The 20,000-nt window shown below is 34.6% G+C and overlaps 1 protein-coding gene across 2 annotated transcripts in view; it reads left to right on the top strand.

The window, feature by feature from the left end:
- Positions 1 to 16,241, top strand: part of LOC149133050 (uncharacterized) — a 154,550-nt gene extending 138,309 nt beyond the window's left edge. For both annotated transcript variants that reach the window (XM_089360869.1, XM_089360868.1), the window contains 3 exons: positions 9,961 to 10,221; positions 12,884 to 12,969; positions 15,327 to 16,241. In XM_089360869.1, the coding sequence (XP_089216995.1) occupies positions 9,961 to 10,221; positions 12,884 to 12,969; positions 15,327 to 15,550 (571 nt within the window). In that variant the 3' untranslated portion in view covers positions 15,551 to 16,241. The remainder of the gene's footprint in view (positions 1 to 9,960; positions 10,222 to 12,883; positions 12,970 to 15,326) is intronic.
- The last annotated feature ends 3,759 nt before the right edge of the window (positions 16,242 to 20,000 follow it).

Genomic DNA, 20,000 nt, shown 5'->3' with positions numbered 1-20,000 from the left:
ACATGCAAAATGTTGATGATATATTATATATATATATATATAAGGCATGGCTGTGTGGTAAGAAGCTTGCTTCCCAACTACATGATTCCAGGCTCAGTCCCACTGCGTGGCACCTTGGGAAAGTGTCTTCTCCTATAGCTTCAGGTCAACCAAAGCCTTGTGAGTGGATTTAGTAGACAAAAACTGAAAGAAGCCCAACCTATATATATATGTTTGTGTGTTTGTGTTTTTACCCCACCATCGCTTGTCAACTAATGTTGGTATGTTTATGACCCCATAACTTAGCGGTTTGATAAAAGAGACTGATAGAATAAGTACTAGGCTTACAAAGAATAAGTCCTGGGGTTGATTTGTTCGACTAAAGGCGGTGCTCCAGCATGGCCGCAGTCAAATAACTGAAACCAATAAAAGAATGAAAGAATATATACATACATATATATATATGTTATACATGTGCATGTTTGTATGTATATATGCACACATATGCACATATTAGTGACACACCCAAAGAAATAGTACTCAACACATCATGGGTGAATAAACATTCTTGGGCTATTATCACGTGATATCAGTGCACATTTGCCTGGTTTTTGGTATGTCTATAATTGCAGAAATGTTAAAGTTGCCAAAATTCCTAAATATATATTTAAAAAATTGAAACAGTGGGACCTACGAATTCTGTGAAAAAAAAAGATTAATTACAAATGCAAAATTGGAAAATTCTATATATAAAGAAGATATTGCTAAGTCACGTGAAATATTCCTAAAAATATTTAAATCAATAAAGAAAAAAATTATCTAACAAACCAATACATTAGACAGCAGAAATATACAGCCTTTGGATTTCATTATAAAATTTGATTATAAAAAATATACTATATAGAAAATTTGTAAAGTATTGAACATGAACCAGAAAATAAATATGAAATATATAAGAATAAGTATCATGAAAAAGATTAAGAAAGAATAGTCAAAAGTAAGTTCACCTATGTCATGAGGATATGGGTTGTGTGCTGAAGATGCGTGCCTTGCAACCGCTTGGTTTCAAGTTCAATCCCACTGTGTGGTACCTTGGGCAAGTGCCTTCTATTATAGCCCCCAAGCCTACCAATGCCTAGTGAGTGAATTTAGTTGATGGAAGCTGTGAGGAAGCCTATTGTGTGTGTGTCTTTATGTTTGTCATCCACTGCTACTTGACAGCCAGTGTTAGTTTGTTTACATGCCCATAGCTTGTGGTTGTTCAAAAGTGACTGATAGTTCGATGACTAAAACAAATAAAAGTAAAAGATAAAAGATAATGGATTAGAGAATAGTAAAAACAAAACTGTAATTACTTTCATCTTTAATGAAAATGTCTCACTTCATAAAATAATGTTTAATCAATAAGTCACAAGTTTTATCATGCTGATGATTTTTAAAAGGAATGAAAGGGTGCTATACATGATTATCACCAACTAGAAACTAAGAATTTTGTAATAAATAAACAAAACAATAAACATGTAAATTCTGAACATCTTTTTCCTCATTTCCTTAATTTCAAATTCAGATTTCTGATTTTGTCTTGTAATATGAAGAAATGGTTATCTCACTTTTTATAACTGCCACCACTAGGGAAATCACATGTAATAATAACAAGATCAAATATTTACAGAGCATGTTAAATAGCATTATTAGAAATATATCTCAAATTTCAATTAACTCCTGTATTTTATTAAAAAAGCAAGACTATAATTAATATGGCTAAAGCAGTTGAGAGTTTTAATCAATTCTTTGTAACTCATCAAGATTATTACCAGAGTTTTTCCATGCTGGCATGGGTTGGATGGTTTTTCTAAGTCAGTGTGTATATGTATGCTTTACCTTGGGTCATCAACTCCTAAAAAAACTTACACAGGTGCTGGTGTAAGACACAGTCCACCTCCAACATTTTAAAATCATTTAGAATCCTTCTCTCTCCATATCGGAACACAGCCAAGAGAAGAATCGCTCCCAGCAATAGTACTTTATTTATGAACCCTGAAAAGGTGAAAGGCTGAATTGACCTTTTTGTGATTTGAACTCAGAGTGCTGGTAGGATTGTCATAGGGTATTTTATCGAAATCTCAAACAACTCTGTCAATTCACTTTATCTATCTATCTATTTATCTATCTGTCTATCTGTCTTTATGTGTGTTTATATATATATGTGTGTGTGTGTGTATAAAATTAACTGAATGAGATAAAAAATCTAAGGTTGTGAAAGATTTCAGAACATTTATAAAGAGAAGGTCTTACAGCAGTTTCTGGGATATTTTATATATCCCTTCATCAGAGACAGTGCAAGAAAATGGTTACCTGACATCTTTGGGTCTTCTTGACACCATTACCCCTTATAACCTATATATATATATACACACACATGTGTACATACATATACATACATACATATATATTCACGTGTGTGTATGTATATATATATATATATATATATATATATATATATTATCAGCATCATCATCCTCATCGTTTAACGTCCACCTTCCATGCTGGCATGGGTTGGATGGTTTGACAGGAACTGGCCAGACACTTCTGTGTCTGTTTTGCTACAGTTTTAATGGCTGGATGTACACATAGGTGCAGGCTTGCTTCCCAGCGACATGCTTCTGGGTTCAGTCCCACTGCATGGCACCTTGGGCAAGTGTATTCTACTATATCCTCGGACCGACCAAAAACTTGTGATTGGATTTGGCAGATGGCAACAAAAATAAACCTACTGTGTATATATATATATATATATATATATATATATATATATATATATCAACATCATCATCATCATTGTCCATACTGGCATGAGTTGGACGGTTTGACTGGGCTGGCACACTGGAAGGCTGCACCAGACTCCAGTCTGATTTGGCATGGTTTTCTATGGCTGGATGCCCTTCCAAATGCCAACTATTTCGAGAGTGTAATGGGTACTTTTACATGCCACTGGTATGGGTGCCATTTGCGTGATACCAGTGTGCTTTTGCGTGCTACCCACCAGCACGGGTACCAATTTGCATGTCACCGGTATGTTCCACAACCGCGATTCTGCTCAGCCCGATTGGTCCTGCTCTCAAGCACGACATAATGCCAAAGGGTTTGGTCATTGTCTCCATGAGGCCCAACACTCAAAAGAAACTCAGCCACTTCACCTCCGTGCGGCCCAGCACTAAAAAGGAAACACAGCCAATTTGCCTCTGTGAGGCCCAACACTTGAAAGGAACTCAGCCATTTGCCTCCATGAGGCCCAATGTTCAAAAGATGTTCTTTACATGCCACCAGCACAGGTGCACTTGGCTTGGCAGGTCTTCTCATGCACAGCACATCTATGTGAGCGTGTCTTCATGTCTGTGTTTGTCCCCATCACCACCACCACCACCACCACTTGACAATCAGTGTTGGTGTATTTACATCCCCGTAACTTAGCGGTTCAGCCATAAAAGACTGATGGAATAAGTACTAAGCATAAAAAAAATAAGTCCTGGGGTCGATTTGCTGTTTTCACATTTTTCCCCCTGAAAAGATGTACTGACATACATGAACATATTTTGATATAGCTCTGTACACGCATGTAGAAATATGAATGTATGGGTGTGCATGTGGAAGAGTAAATATCTAGATACATATCAGGATGCGTGGTTATACACCCGGAATATAGATGTTTGTTTGTAGGCTCATATATACAAAAATTCTATATGTGCCTCAATAATTGCTCTGGAAAAATGGAAGAGGTCTTTAATGTTTTGAGCCTACGCTCTTATACAGAAAGGATGGGAGGGGAGAGAAAAATGATGGGGGAGTGAAATAAATGTGTATATAGACAGACAAACTGACAAACAGACAGATAGATAGAGACAAATAGACAGACTGATAGATAAATAGATAGATAAATAAACAGATAGATAAGAGACAGACAGACAGACAGATAAATAGATAGATAGATAGATAGATAGATAGATAGATAGACAGATACAGACACACACATGCACACACACACCACACACACAAATGACCTTTTCATCTTTGCTTAACTTTAACTATATTGCTGCATGAGAATGCTCCTACGCTTCATAGTTTTCTGGTAATTGTTGGTGTAGTTTTTTTGTTGCCACGGTTGTACTCATTACTGCTGCTCATTGCTTTCCTATTATATCTGACCTCACTCCAAACTCTTATGGCTATCAAATATTGATTTCATTTTTATTTAACACTAATTTTTTTTTTTTTTTTTTTCATGTGAATATGATTTATAGAAAGAAAGAGAATATCATTTTAAGCATTTACTTAAGTATCATAGCTATCTTGTTTCGTTCTTCCTTCCTTGTATGTATATAATTCTCTCTCACTTTCTCTATCATTATTACTATCAATATCATTATCATTATCACCATCACCACCACCACCACCATCATCATCATCATCATTGTCACCATGTTTTTGCTTCCATTCTCCCCACCCCACTCACTGACATAGGTTGAGTGAGATTTATTGATGCAGAATCCAATCCCTGGATGCCCTTCCAGTTGCCAACCCTTTCTTGTTTTCCAGTTAAGGTATTTCCATTCTCCTGGATTTCATGTTGAAATGACCAAGCTACAAGATGTACTGTTTACAAGAAAGCTAAACATGCCATAACCGCCACCCAAAATGATTTTATGCAAAACATGCATATTTTTATTAAATAAGCATTAGAAATTTATTTATAATATGCACACTATTTAATGGCATTTTAGAGCCGTTAATTTTATTTTACCTGTGCTCAATACAGCCATGGTCAAAAGTTTGGAACATGGGTCTGAAAATTAAAATTTCTGGGAAGCTCAGCATTTTCCAATCGCAGCTGGATGTAGAGGGTTTGTTGGACACAGTGTAAGATGACTGCTGTTATCGTTAGGCCTAACTCATCGTAAGGTAAATACCACCATGAGGGATATCCAAACTACAGTGGAGAAGGCTAGCCACTGGATTTGGTTAAAAAGAGACGATGAGCAATGGCTAGAGAGCTATTGAGCTATATTTAATAACCAGTTGATCTAGCAAGTGGGGCCTCATATCAGTGAGTGGGAGGCCGGTGCCCATTGATGCTGTTGAGAGGTAGGCCCTGAAACGGCGCGCATTCTCTCCTGATGACCCTATACACTTACTGGCTTCCGGTATGCGGATTTCTCGACTGGTAGCACTTGCATGTGCGAGTTGTTTGCAAGACATGCCCATAGTTATATTTAATTTGCGATATATTATTACTTGGCCAAAAGTTTGTAACAAAGGTCTGAAACTTAGAATTTTTATATTAAATGCCTGAAGTTATATTTGGTCAGAGTGTATATTGGGCATAACAATTTTAATTTTTTGAAAAATGTTTCAGACTTTTGGCCATGACTCTAGATGCACCATCACATAAGCTTATGGTGTAAAATATATTGTAGGATCTGGACATGTTTGAGCCAAGTGGTGAGTAGAGTCTAAACTGTATTTGATGATACAGTTCTATATTTAAGAGATGAGGAATTATTTACATTATTTACATTTGATGGATATTTGTCCTCATCTTGTTTGTTGTTAACACAATGTTTCGCCTGATATACCCTCCAACCTTCTTCAGGTATCTTGGGGAAATTTCAAGAAGGCTGGAGAGTATATCAGCTGAAACATTGTGTTAACAACAAACAAGATGAGGACAAATATCTGTTGAATGTAAATAATGTATTTGATGGTAATACAAAAAAAATGTTTCAAAACATCACCCCTGGTCCTATATTTTAAGTTGGGTCTGCATTACATGTCTTAATGAACTAAAAATATTTTCCCCTGAATATGTGCTGCTGAAATTGGCATGCACCTTTTGTGCCATCACATATGATATGTTATAAATCTGGGGTCTCCTGGAAGATTTAAGCTTAGCATTATAAGCTAACCTTCACACATTCGCCTGATAATTATTCAAGACAGTTAGGTGAACTTGGACAGAATAAAATAATGGTTCTATGATCAACTATGGGACTTGTTAAATTGTGTTCCATCATGTTAGTTGTTAGAGACTTCAATGCCCAGTTGGATAGTGTCGGATATGGAATTCTCTCTACTGTTGGACTGCATGATTCTGCTAATAACACAAATGATAATGATAAAACATTGCTAATGCTAAGCAGCTTCTATGGTGTTGGCATTGGTAATGCTTTCTTCATTCACAAATGAATCCATAAGACAACATAGATTTCGCCTAGCGGAAAATACACAGCAGATGTGATTGACTACATTTGCATCATCCTCAGGTGCTGGTCATTCCTACAAGACATTAGTACGTGGTGTGGCACAGATGCAGGTTCGGATCATAACTTTGTTATGAGTAAGTTTTTTTGGTTTTAAATTTTAAAAAAACTGAAAATAACAAATGCAGTGTGTCCATGGGCAACAGAAAAACTTAAGCAGTGAGTTATTTCAACCCAGTTCTATGAAGTGACAAAGAAAAAGTTCCAAGTCCAAAAATGAGTAAAATATGGTGAAAAAATCATGAGGAACAGTAGAGATTGTTTTAGTAAGTCATTCTGGCCTGCATAGATGTGCTGGGTAGACAAAGGGGAATCACCACCATTACTTGAAAGGTTGGGTCTAATTAATGCTGATGGTATTTGCTGTAAAACCTAATTAAATAAGGAAGTGAGAAAAGAAGTTTATGGAATTGTTGCTTCTGTTAGCAATAAAGAATTTCTCTATTTGTTTGAAAGGCTGATTGTACAAGTAAATATAAGAAGTGTTGTGGTGTATGGCAGTGAAATATGAGCATTGAATGTAGATGATATGCAGATCTTGTATAGAAATAAGACAAGGACTATCTTTCAGATGTGTAATGTTAACATGCATGAGGAACTGAGCAAAGTTGAGTTTAAGAAAATACTTTGATAGAAAGACATCAAAGTATGTAGGAGTGGTGACTGCTTTCTTATGGACATGTGACATAATGTGAAAAGACAATGATTGATTGGAGACAAAATGTTTTAGTTTGTTGGTGGAAGATGTTCGTAGAAGAGGAAGGTCATATTAGTATTTGTGAAAAAATAATGAGATTTTAGGATGGTGAGCTTTAGAGATGATGGGAGGTGAAAACAAGCAGAGAAACATTATACAGTAGAACAATCTATAACAAAGACTACAATGATGGAAAAAGAGATCTGATACCATCAAGTGAATCAGTTTATGGGTGTGTAAGAGATATGTATTTGTGTCAGCAATGATAATGGATTGTTGAAGTCATCAAATTTCATAGCCAAAGTTGAGTGGCGTAAGTTCCTGCTGCTAGTTGACTTTAGCTGTGTCACAACCACTGGTTAGTTAAAAAAAAAACAATCCATCTATCGGCTAAATATGGTCTGTCAGAGAAAAGACACCAAAGACAAAATTGTTAATGAGATTCCCATATGTTGTTTATCTAAAAATGTTTACAACTGGAATTATAATGTGTTAAGCATCTGCTGTTTCTATTGTGTTTTCTCTGGTCAACTAGCTTAATGCTTTTACCAGAGTTCTAAAAGGTTAGTCACTAATGTCATCAATCCTTGACAGAATCTTGTTTAGTGTTAATAATTATTTTCACATCTGAAAACAGTGATTACAGTTTGAACTCTTAGACAGTCAGTTAACGTTTGGGACTCAGCCAATGTTTGTGCTACAAATCTAAGCCATAGCAACTGAGGAAACAGAAATATTCATAATAATAATAATAATAATAATAATAATAATCAATTATTTCCCAAATGAGTTAATGTAATGTTTAATTCCATAAAGACATAATTAATCTCTATTAAACTTATATTAACTCTATTTAACTTTGGTTGATAGCCGAATCATTTCATAAAAAGATTCAATTATTAATTCATATTCTGTGTGTTATCAGATGTAATTATCATTATGGTACCAACTTGTTTACTGATGTACTATCAATTCTGTTTGATATTTGGTTTATTTTGATTATAAAAACAGGAAAACAACTTGTTGATGTCTATGTACAGTAATAGATTATAAAGTGTTGATGACAACAAAACGTAATGGGAATTATTTATTGATTAAAAAAAAAATAATAATAATAACGTTTGGACATTTCCTACCAAATCATAATACTTTGCTCTATGTTTTATAGTTTTATATAGTGGACTCTGTAGAGGTGAAGTCTGCTAGAAACTAACTCAATTTCTATTTCTTACTGCAGACACTTTGCACCACTTATCTCACCAATCCTATCTAGAAAGGCTTGACTAGTACACTATATCACATTGCTTCTGCATATAAACCTGCGGGCATATGCCACTATCACATTTGATTTCAAATAAATATATATAGGCTAAATATGGTCTGTCAGAGAAAAGACACCAAAGACAAAATTGTTAATGAGATTCCTATATGTTGTTTATCTAAAAATGTTTACAGCTGGGATATACATATACATAGTTTACTGTTCTGTTAAGATCAACAAAAAAAATGTACTCCATCCAATGAGCGATAGATATCGTTAAATGCACATTGTATAATGATAAGAGCTACTGACAGTTTCTTGCTATGGAAACATGACTAGACAGAGTTTTATAACATGCCTTGTGTCTCCAAGATTATGTCTTATGGTGTGAGCTATGCAGTGTTTTTCTGCTTCCAAGATTATAATGTACCTTGTGTATCCAAGCCTGAAGATTGCTTGAAGACACAAGGCACATTATAAAAACCTGCCTAGCCACATATCTTCATAGCATGAAACTATTAGTAGCTCTTATCTTTATGCGGCATACATTAAATGATATGCATATATCACTGACCAGCCATATTTGACCATCATCTACTAACCATTGTCATCAAGGAAGCCTCTATGTAGTAACTTCACCTGCTAGAAATAGCTGACAAATCTCCCTCGTCATTAAAAACATAATCAGTACCCAAGATAATCAGTACCCAAGATAAAGACTGGATGGTCACAGCTAGAATGCTTTTGATCAAAGACCTCTTTAATTAAGAATGATGTGGGCTAAACAACACTTACAATTGTTTGGTCCCCATCATCTAATTAATGTTCCTTTTCTTTTTATAATTGGCCTCTAATTTTACTTCTCTCGTTTGACTCTTTTTATTAACTGTCATTTGACTGATATTAAATAACTAATTTAATCTACATCATCTGAATTATGTTCTAATAGTTTACCCCTTCATTGACCCCTCTCATTTGACCTCTCTCATTTGACTCCTCTCGTTAGACCCCTCTCATTTGACCCCCTCTCATTTGATCTCTCTTACTTGACTCCCTCATTTGACTTCTCTCATTCAACCCCTTTCATTTCAAGCCTCTCATTTCACACCCTCTTATTTGACCCATTCTCATTTGACCTCTCTCATTTGATTCCTTTCATTTGACCCCTCTCATTTGACTGCTTTCATTTGACTCCTTTCATTTGACCCCTCTCATTTGACCCCTCTCATTTGAATCCTTTTATTTAACCCCTCTTATTTGATCTTTTTTACTTGACCCACTCTCACGTGACTCCTCCCTCTCATTTGACTCCTTTCATTTGACCCCTCCCACTTAACTCCTCACATTTGATCTCTTTTACTTGATCCAATCTCATTTGACTCCGCTCATTCGATCCCTCTTATTTGATCTTCATCAGGCACCCACAGTTTCATATAACCATCTCACATTACCATTAACATTTAACCTACATCCAATAACACTAGTCATTATAATTTGATCTACATCATTTGAACTGTGTTTATGTAATTCTGCCCACCCCCATCCAGACCTTCATCATATCCCATTGTTTGACCTCTCTCAAATTATCCACCATTTGACCTGAATCAAGTTCTTAAAAGTTTCATATAATAATAATCTAGCGTGAGTTGACCACTGTCAGTCAAGCTTCACCCTTCACATCTCTGATTCTTTTGTTCTCTGCATTCCAGCCTCGGTCTACTGTCGTTAGCTGCATTGGTTCTCGTTGGTCTGTCACTACAGCTGCTGTTTGTGCTGTACCAGGAACAGAATGCAGTGCAGCTGGGCCATGTCTACCTGTTCAACAGTACCAGTAATTACAACGACCTCCTGGAAGTGACAACTGCGCTCACCACCCTAGTCATCATGCTCAATGCATGTTGCCTTATGGTGTGTGCAATGCAGTGTTTTTTCGCTTCCAAGATACTTAACGTCAATCAGGGAGACCAAAGGTGAGTGGACATATTTCTTTACGCTTGGCTTGGGTGTACTTGTGTGTGTGTGTGGAGGTGCAATGGCCCAGTGGTTAAGGCAGCGGACTCGCGGTCATAGGATCGCTGTTTCGATTCCCAGACCGGGCGTTGTGAGTGTTTATTGAGCGAAAACACCTAAAAGTTCCATGAGGCTCCGGCAGGGGATGGTGGCGAACCCTGTTGTACTCTTCCACCACAACTTTCTCTCACTCTTACTTCCTGTTTCTGTTGTGCCTGTAATTCAAAGGGTCAGCCTTGTCACATGGTGTCACTCTGAATATCCCCGAGAACTACGTTAAGGGTAAACATGTCTGTGGAGTGCTCAGCCACTTGCACGTTAATTTCATGAGCAGGCTGTTCCGTTGATCGGATCAACTGGAACCCTCGACGTCGTAAGCGACGGAGTGCCAACAACAACAACTTGTGTGTGTCTGTAATTTGCTGTTCTTGTTAACGATTGACATTAACATGATATTTGTTGTTGTGTTTGCTTCTATAGTTGTTCACATGTCATTGTTGTTTATGCTGTTTAGCCCCAAGTCTGTCCATCATTAGTGGAGATGTGTGGCTTAGTGGTTAAGGTGTCGGATTCACAATCGTAAGATTGCAATTTCAATTCCTGGACCAGGTGATGCATTGTGTTCTTGAGCAAAACACTTCATTTCACATTGCTCCAGTTCACTCAGTTGTAGAAATAGGTACCACTAATGGAGGTGTGTCGCTTAATGGTTGGGGTGTTGGATTCACAACCATAAGATTGTGGCTTCAATTCCCCCAAAATTGCAAGCCTTGTGCCTATAATTGAAAGGATTATTATTATTTTACTAATTAAATGGGGAGGGAAGATCAGCTCACATGATCCTTTGTTTTTGTCTGGGCCTCAGAGATTAAGGGAAGAAAAGAAGGAAGTTTTCAAGCCAGAGACTTAGCCTGAATGTTTTAAAACTAAGGGAATTCTACAAAAGGTACCCAAAGTGATGTTAAACTGGGTGAAGAATCACGTCTTCCATCAAAGAGCTCCTGTCACAAGGTCCAGTTCTTGTGGCAGCAGTGTGGTGATTTGTGTACTTCAATGACCCTGAGCATGTCCGGTAAGTTCACTGTCACCAATTCACCTTTTTTTTTCAATAAAATAATTTTTAACTATCAATGGTAAGATACTGTTTATGTATTTTCTTGGTAAACTTTCCTCCCAGTAAACTTTACTCGTGGTGAACTTTCTTCACACTGAATTGATGGAGGCAAACTTTCCCTGTGGTAAATTGATGGCAGTGAACTTATCTGTAATTGACCCTGAGAGTAATGCCACCCTCCTGGTGGGGGTTTCCCATCCTGGGCAGATCAAGGGATAGGGGCCTGACTAACATGGACCACCTCTTCCAAAAGTAAAATATAGATTTGTGTAGGGCCAACACTCCTACCTAGAGAAAAAAATATGCAAATTTATTGAAGCAGCAATCACAATTCAAAAATGCTAAGACCTTAGAGAGGAATGCTGCTCCTTGGAAATATATTATGCAGTGCAGTGAAATCTCAAAAGAAGCTGCAAAGAAGCTACCCCTTCTGAGCACCAAACCTAACCCACAAGAGAAGCAGAAGAGAGGATGCCATAAAAATAACTGGAGGTGAGATACTAAGGCAGAACTGAAAAAGCAGGGATCGAACTACAGAGGTGCAAAAAAGACTGTCCAGAGTCGAGAGCAGAGAAGAAAAGTTGTTACACTGACCTACGCTCCATTGGTAAAAACAAAAAAAAAAGTAAAGTTACTTTCTCAAATCATACCGGCTCGTAAGGGACGGTTTCCATAGCGTATATATTCCCCACCTGGACGGGATGCCAGTCTGTCACAGGATTACTCATTTTTGCCTGCTGAGTGGACTGGAGCTACATGAAATGAAGTGTTTTTCTCAAGAACACAGCACATCACCCGGTCCAGGAATTGAAACCACAGTCTTATGATAATGAGCCTAACACCCTAACCACTAAGCCACATGCATTGACATGCTTCATAGGGAGTGAAGAGCATCAGTAAGTACCCAAAAGCTTAAAGTGCAAAGGGACCAAGACAAACATCACGAGGTATCTCACCTGCTAAACCCCCACCCTGTGCTGCTACTTGACCTTTTTTCCCCCCAGCTGTATGGAAGACAAAGTTAACCTTAGCAAAATCAAATTTTGGCACAAAGCCAGCAGTTTGGGGGTGTAGAGGGGCCAGTTGATTAAATCAACCCCAGGGCTCAACTGGTACTTATTTTATCAACCACAAAAGCCAAAGTCAACCTCAATGGAAGCAAAATCAAATATTGCATAACATTTTGTTCTACGCACTTGGTTTCAAATTTTGGCACAAGGCCAGCAGTTTGGGGGTGTAGAGGGGCCAGTTGATTAAATCAACACCAGGGCTCAACTGGTACTTATTTTATCAATCACAAAAGGCAAAGTCAACCTCAGTAGAAGCAAAATCAAATATTGCATAACATTTTGTTCTACGCACTAATGACTCCACTTATGTGCTAGTGAATACCAGTAATATGCTGGAACTGAATCAGTCTATATGTTACTTAACTGTCAACTTGTGAAAAAATATTTTAGTTTTCTTTTTGTTATTTATTTATTTATTTTTGTTTGTTCTTTCTTCAGAGCTTTTAAATACCTGAAAGAATGTTCTAGTAGTCGTTTTATTGCTGTGACGGGCTTCTTCGTGTCAATCCCGACGTTTCTTGTGGGTAAGTGTAAAACCAAAAACCACTTTGTAATGTACACACACCCCAACACACATACACACACATCCAAGCACACATATGCACACACACATACGCAAGCCCAACACACATACACACACACCCAACACACATCCCAACACACATACACCTCAGCACACACACAAACACACACACCCAACATATGCACACACACCTAACACACACATACACACCCAACACACACAGACACCCAATACACACACACACACCCAAACACTCACAGACACACACACGCGCACACACACGCACACATATATGCCTTATATATGGTATATCCTATCAGCCATCTTTAACTTTAACTCCAGCTACTCCTCCTCCTCCTACTACTACTGCTGCTGCTGCTGCTACTACTACTACCTGCATCACAAAAACAAATGCAATTATAAATATGGCCAAAATATAGCCCCAATCATTGCTAGTAATCCCATCAGTTCACCACCCCTATCTCTCCCCCACCATGACTATGTTGTTACTGTTTATTCTCAGTTCATCCCCGAATGAGTAAACCTATGAGGAAAGACATGCCAATTATGACCACCCTGTCTTTTTTCCCATGTGCAGAAGACCCACAACCATAATTTTGGTGTTGGCATTGGTGATAGTAATATTGCTGATGGTGGTTGTGGTGGTGGTCGTCGTTATCGTCGTTGTGGTTGTGGTGGTGGTGGTGGTAGCGGTGGTCGTCGTCGTGGTTGTGGTCATGGTGGTCGTGGCGGTGGCCATCAAAACAATACTATAAATAGAATAAATCCATGAATTAACCAAAACCTCTATTAATAGATTACTGCAGTATCTTGTGTGCTTAATTATTACTGGCCAAACATTTTATTGAAATAGAATTATTGTAATTCCATATGAATTTATTCTTTGAAACACAATGGAAACATTTATATTCTTTGTAGCAGAATTACAGAGAAGCTTGCTTTGTTCATATCCTTCTTTTAAAATTTTACTTCCATTTAAATGACACACTACAACAGAAAACATTGCAAAAGAATTCCAGCCAAAATATTCTATATTTTCTATATCTCATTGTTGTTGTTGTCGTCATCATCATCATTCAATGTCTGTTCTGTTTACTGACATGGGTTGGATGGTAAAATAACACCTTGCTGAACATAGAATTAGTGTCAGCCTTCATACGCTCGATGTATGGTAAGACTTGTCTTTCCCATCTCGGAAATTCATTACCATACAGCTGGCCCAAATGACACAAAAATCATTTCAGTAAAGTCCGATGCTGGTCTAAAAAGGCATTTAAGTATCCATAAATGAGACAAGACAAATAATACTGTATCGCTTGAAGTGACATATTTGTACTGTTTGTTATGCAAATTTTCAAACACCTCCCGGGACTCAAAAGCCATTTATATGCTCATGCATGGAAAAAGTGTATCTAACAGGAAGTAGTCATGAACATAATGTGCTGCCCAGTCTGGGAATTGAACCCATGAGTGCAACAGCCTAACCATTAAGCCACGTTTGCGTGTGTATATATATATATATATATATACACTAATCGATCCCAGGACTTATTCTTTGTAAGCCTGGTACTTATTATATTGGTCTCTTGCTAAACTGCTAAATTACAGGGACATAAACATACCAACATCGGTTGTCAAGTGATGGTGAAGGTACAAACACAAACACACCAACATATACATATATATATGTATATTCGTTTTTGGTGAGGTGAGAATTCTGTTTATTTATATATATTTGTGGGACAATATGGTGCTGATGAACGAAATCTAGATTCATTCTAGTAATCGCGAAACCGGCTGATACACAGTTAAGTTTATTTAAAAGAAAGTTGGTCGTCTTCTGTTGGTTGTTTTTCTTCGCATTAGGTACTAAATGTGGTTATTTTGAGAAGTCCACTGTGTGGCGTTATTATTTTCTGTAATAATGCCCTTTATATATATATATATGTATATATATATATATATATATAGGTTGGGCTTCTTTCAGTTTCTGTCTACCAAATCTATTCACAAGACTTTGGTTGGCCTGAGGCTATAGAAAACATTTACCCAAGGTGCCACGCAACGGGACTGAACCCAGAACCATATGGTTGGGAAGCAAGCTTCTTACCACACGGCTACACACACATTCCTCTCTTTCTCTCTCTTAAAGTTATTTATGTTATGACTTCTGTGATTTGAATAAAAAATAAATTTTTTTGTTCATTTCAAAATTTCTGTCTCCAATGTAATTTTGCAATGTAATAAATTAACATTTTCTTTTTCTTTTCCAACCTTTACCTTCATCTTCATTGTCGTCGTCCATCGCCATCCCATTGTCGGCCTCCTCCTACGCAGTGATTGTAATGTACATACTCATGAAGTTCAAGTCTTCTCTAGCTCTCGTATCGACAGTTGTTCTAGGTTTTGGCATCCTGTTTTGCGTACTCAGTGTGATGCAGAACACATACCACTGGCGTCTGGAAAAAAGCCGAGCAGATGATGGTCTGCCTGTTTTTGAACGGTCCAAGAACAACATGGAAATTTCTAACCCCAGAAATGAACTCTCTACTTTAGTTTAACATATTACGATTATACAATGTGGCTTTGATTCCCAACTGAAAGTTTGCAATATATATATATATATATATATATATATATATATATATATATATATGCTGGTTTATTTTGTAACGGTGGAAAATAAGAATGCTTAGCCGGATATGTGGTTGAGTGGTATTTAGAAAAGAAAGAAATAAAGTCATTTCAAATGTTTGGTGCCCTCTACAAGGAGATGGAGAGACGAATAAAAATGGAAAAATTTATATGAAACCAAGAGCTGGTCATTTTGAAATTCCTTAGACTGAAATGAAAAGAAAAAAAATTGAATGAAAATTAAAATAAAAACACAAAAAAGAAACTATGAACTACAAGCAATTAGAAATGTAAAATCCAGACATATAAATAATAATAATAATAATAATAATAATAATAATAATGATGGTGATAATAATGTAATATAAAAGAACAGGCAGAAAAATGGTGAGGATATGACATATTCAATATTGTTGAAAAAGTGTAAATTATTATGATGAAAGAAAAAGATTTTCCATTTAAAAACATAAAAATAGCAATTATTTGCTTATTATATTGAATTATTATCCAGAATGATTTGTAACTGCCAAAAAAGAAAAAAACACCCCAAAAGATGGAAAATAACAAAAGCAAGATGTTTAGTAAAAGAAGCCTAAAAATGGAAAAAAATTACCTCTTTTTGTCTGTGTTTTTGTTTGAAGAATTTAGCAAACACTTCTCAATCATTTATTACAAGGAACGCATTATTTCACATAAAGGTTTTAAAGATAATCTTTTTTCCAGAAGCAAAAAAAAAAAAAATCTTTTGTGAATTAACTGTCTTTCATTAATCAAATATTACCCCCCCCCCATCCCCCACACACACTCATACATATATATGATTGTATGTAAATATATATATATATATATATATGATTGTATGTAAATATATATATATATATATATATATATATGTATGCATACATCTGTGTGTGTGTGCATGTATGTATGGATATGTATGTATATATGTGTTTGTGTGATATTTATTTGTGTATAATGCAGAAAATTTAATATAAAATGCATGAGGGTAAAAACTAGTAGGTAACATTGTATTCACATGCAAAAAAAGGAGTACAAAATATTGAATAATTTTTTAAATAGAATAAGTAAAGTCACATTACATTCAAGACTGCATTGTACTCAAGTAAGTACAATCTATATATACATACATATATATGTATATATATATGTGTGTGTGTGTGTGTGTGTGTGTGCATATATATATATATATATATATATATATATATATATATATATATATATATATATATATATATATATATATACGTACATATATACACATGTTTATACATATATAAATATATGAAAGAATATAGTCTTTCCTTCAATATTTCTAAAAAGAAAAATTACATTTCATCATTGTTCTGCATTTTTCTCTTTCTTTTGTGTGTCCATACATACATTACACACACACACACACACACATATATATATATATATATATATATATATATATATATATATATATATATGCATATATGTATATATATATATATATATATATATATATATATATATATATATATATATATATATATATATATACACACACACACACACATACAGACACACACACATATGTTGGTGGTGGTAAAGTTGTTTTAGGGGAGAGAATATATTTGAAAGACATTCCCTTAATTTGCATCTTCTTTATTTAAGAATACTCCCTGAATATTCACAAACCCTCAGCCACACACAAAAAAAAAACATACAATGAGGAGAAAATTTTGATTCAAATATATTTATTTGTAATTTTTCTTTACAGAATTTTGATACAAAATAATGTAAGTTAAAGTTTATTATAGTAAAATTTGAACTCACTACAATACATATCCACAGATATATATATATATATATATATATCTGTGTGTGTGTATATATATATATATATATATATATATATATATATATAATTAAAACAATAGGGTAAAAAATTGGATATTAATTAATATCAATTTAATACCAGGGAACAAGCACATTAAAAGAATCAAGGAGATTCAGAAAAAATATCTGAGATCTCAAAGGATTATTGTATATGTATATATAAATATATATAAAAAAGAGACCACTAGGTGGACTGCTAATGTGCTAGAAGAAGATTACATGTAATGTGTCTACTAAGACCGAATTGTTTTCAAAGGAAATTTAGCACTTTATATATATATATATATATATATATATGATTCAAAACAGTTTGATTCAGATCCCATGCTACTTCAAGTTTCAAAGGCCCTAACAGAACCTATCTCGTCAGGTTGGTAAGTCAATTAGATAATTACTAGCCTAACAAGAAAGGCTCCATTAAGGCCTTCGAAACTTGAAGTAGCATGGGATCCAAATCAAACTGTTTTGAATAATACATGTAATTCCCTTCTGTTGAGTGCTCTTTCTTTCATTTGTCTACTCACTCATACACATACATACATACATACATACATATGTATTTATATATAATGTTACTTGTGAGATGTGTGGGATTTTAAGTTTTTAAGTTTCCCCATAATGGCTTGTTCAACTAGACTGATTGGACAAATCATTAACGTAAAGCACTCAGAGTTCAAATTGACTTAATTCTTAGTGTGTATAGAATCCCACCATTAGTAAATTACACTTTTTTCTTAATTCTACAAGCTGATTAACAATATCAAATAATATATATATATACACACACACACACACACATATATATATGTGTATGTGTATATGTTTGTATGTGTGTATATATATACATAGATACAAGATCGTGTCTGAAAATTACGATGGTTATTGTCATAATATTTCAAATATTTTACTTTCTTCATTAATTTCTTTCTCTTGTTTTTTTTTTTTTTTTTTGAAATCTTTTATCTAATTAACTTTTCGATAACTTAATCGATAATTTCAGTTTTGCAAAAAAAAAGACAAAATCAGCTCCACCGATTTTAAAATTTTGAACCAAAAGTAAAAATAGCATGAAAATAAAAGTTTGAATATAATTTTCATCTCTGAGTTATAAACACACACATACACACACATATACATAAAATCTAGACACAAGTGTATAATAGACATTTGCTTATACACACAAACATATATATGTATGATATATTTATTTTAAAGAAGTTGACTGTTACTTCAAAGTTTTGCCAAAAAAGGCTTATCTAATAATGTTTTACTCTATTTCATGTGTTGAGTTCTTTCTTCAGTTAATGCTTGTTCTTCATTAATCATTCAGGAAACATTATTAATAATTTTATATAAAACAACATTAAATGATGATGATATGCTTTCACACAAACATAAAATATATATACTTGTACATAATATATATAGTGTATCTAGTATACAGTAGGATGATCCGTTGTGGTTCAATTGCACTAGGAATATCCAATGCAGAGTTCCAAATTACCACAATGGTGAAACATATGTAGGGAAGAAATTATGTACACTTGTGCTTATCATAATTTCTCTTGTATATATATTTATATTTGTGTATGCATATGTGTGTGTGTGACAAATGTTGGGGCTTTTTACAATTGTTTATATATGCTTATAACTTTTTAAAAAGAAACAATATATAGGATGTAACACGCATTCACATATATGTATGTATATTTGCATGCATATCTATCTACATACATATGTGCAGATATGTTTTTTTTTTTTAGATATAATCTTATATCAATGATTACATATAGGTGATGAGATATGAGTGTTGGTTTAGGATTTTTTTTTTTTTTTGCAGTAGTTTAACCGGAGGGGAAATCACAGGGCTCAAGTACCACTTTTAGTGTCTCTGAGTTTCATGAAAGGAATGCAGGAAGTTATTATCAGATAAACAGCATTTACAGAATGATTGTAGCAGACTGAGTTCTGCTACCGATAGCCAAAAGCCAGGTGGTGGTGGTGTAAAATAGTTGATATTTTCTTTATAAACAATTTGTTTTGGTAAAGATTTGTAAACAATACAATTTTTTTTTAAAATCATTAATTTTAGTGTATTGTTTATGAATATTTACTTATTGTTATACTGTTGTTATTATTCCTAATAATAATAATGATAACTATAATAATGTGTATATAAATATTCATATGTGTGTATGCATGTATATATTATATATATCTATATATATATATGCATATATTCATACATGTGTGTGTGTGTGTATATATACCTATACATGTATGTGTATATATATATATATATATATATATTTCAATGCAGACAAATAGCGACACGTACATGAAAAATACTACGCAGATATATAAAAATATTTGTATGTATGTATGAGTGTGTGTATATATCATATATATATATATATGTATGTGTGTGTGTATACACATATATACATATATATATGCATGCATAAACACACACACACACGCATATATATATAT

Source organism: Octopus bimaculoides, chromosome 12, assembly GCF_046866305.1.
Source record: "Octopus bimaculoides isolate indiv1 chromosome 12, ASM4686630v1, whole genome shotgun sequence".
In the NCBI taxonomy this organism is placed as follows: Eukaryota; Metazoa; Mollusca; class Cephalopoda; order Octopoda; family Octopodidae; genus Octopus; species Octopus bimaculoides.
The sequence above is the reverse complement of the archived record's forward strand: the minus strand, read 5'-3'. Positions and strand labels throughout refer to the sequence as shown.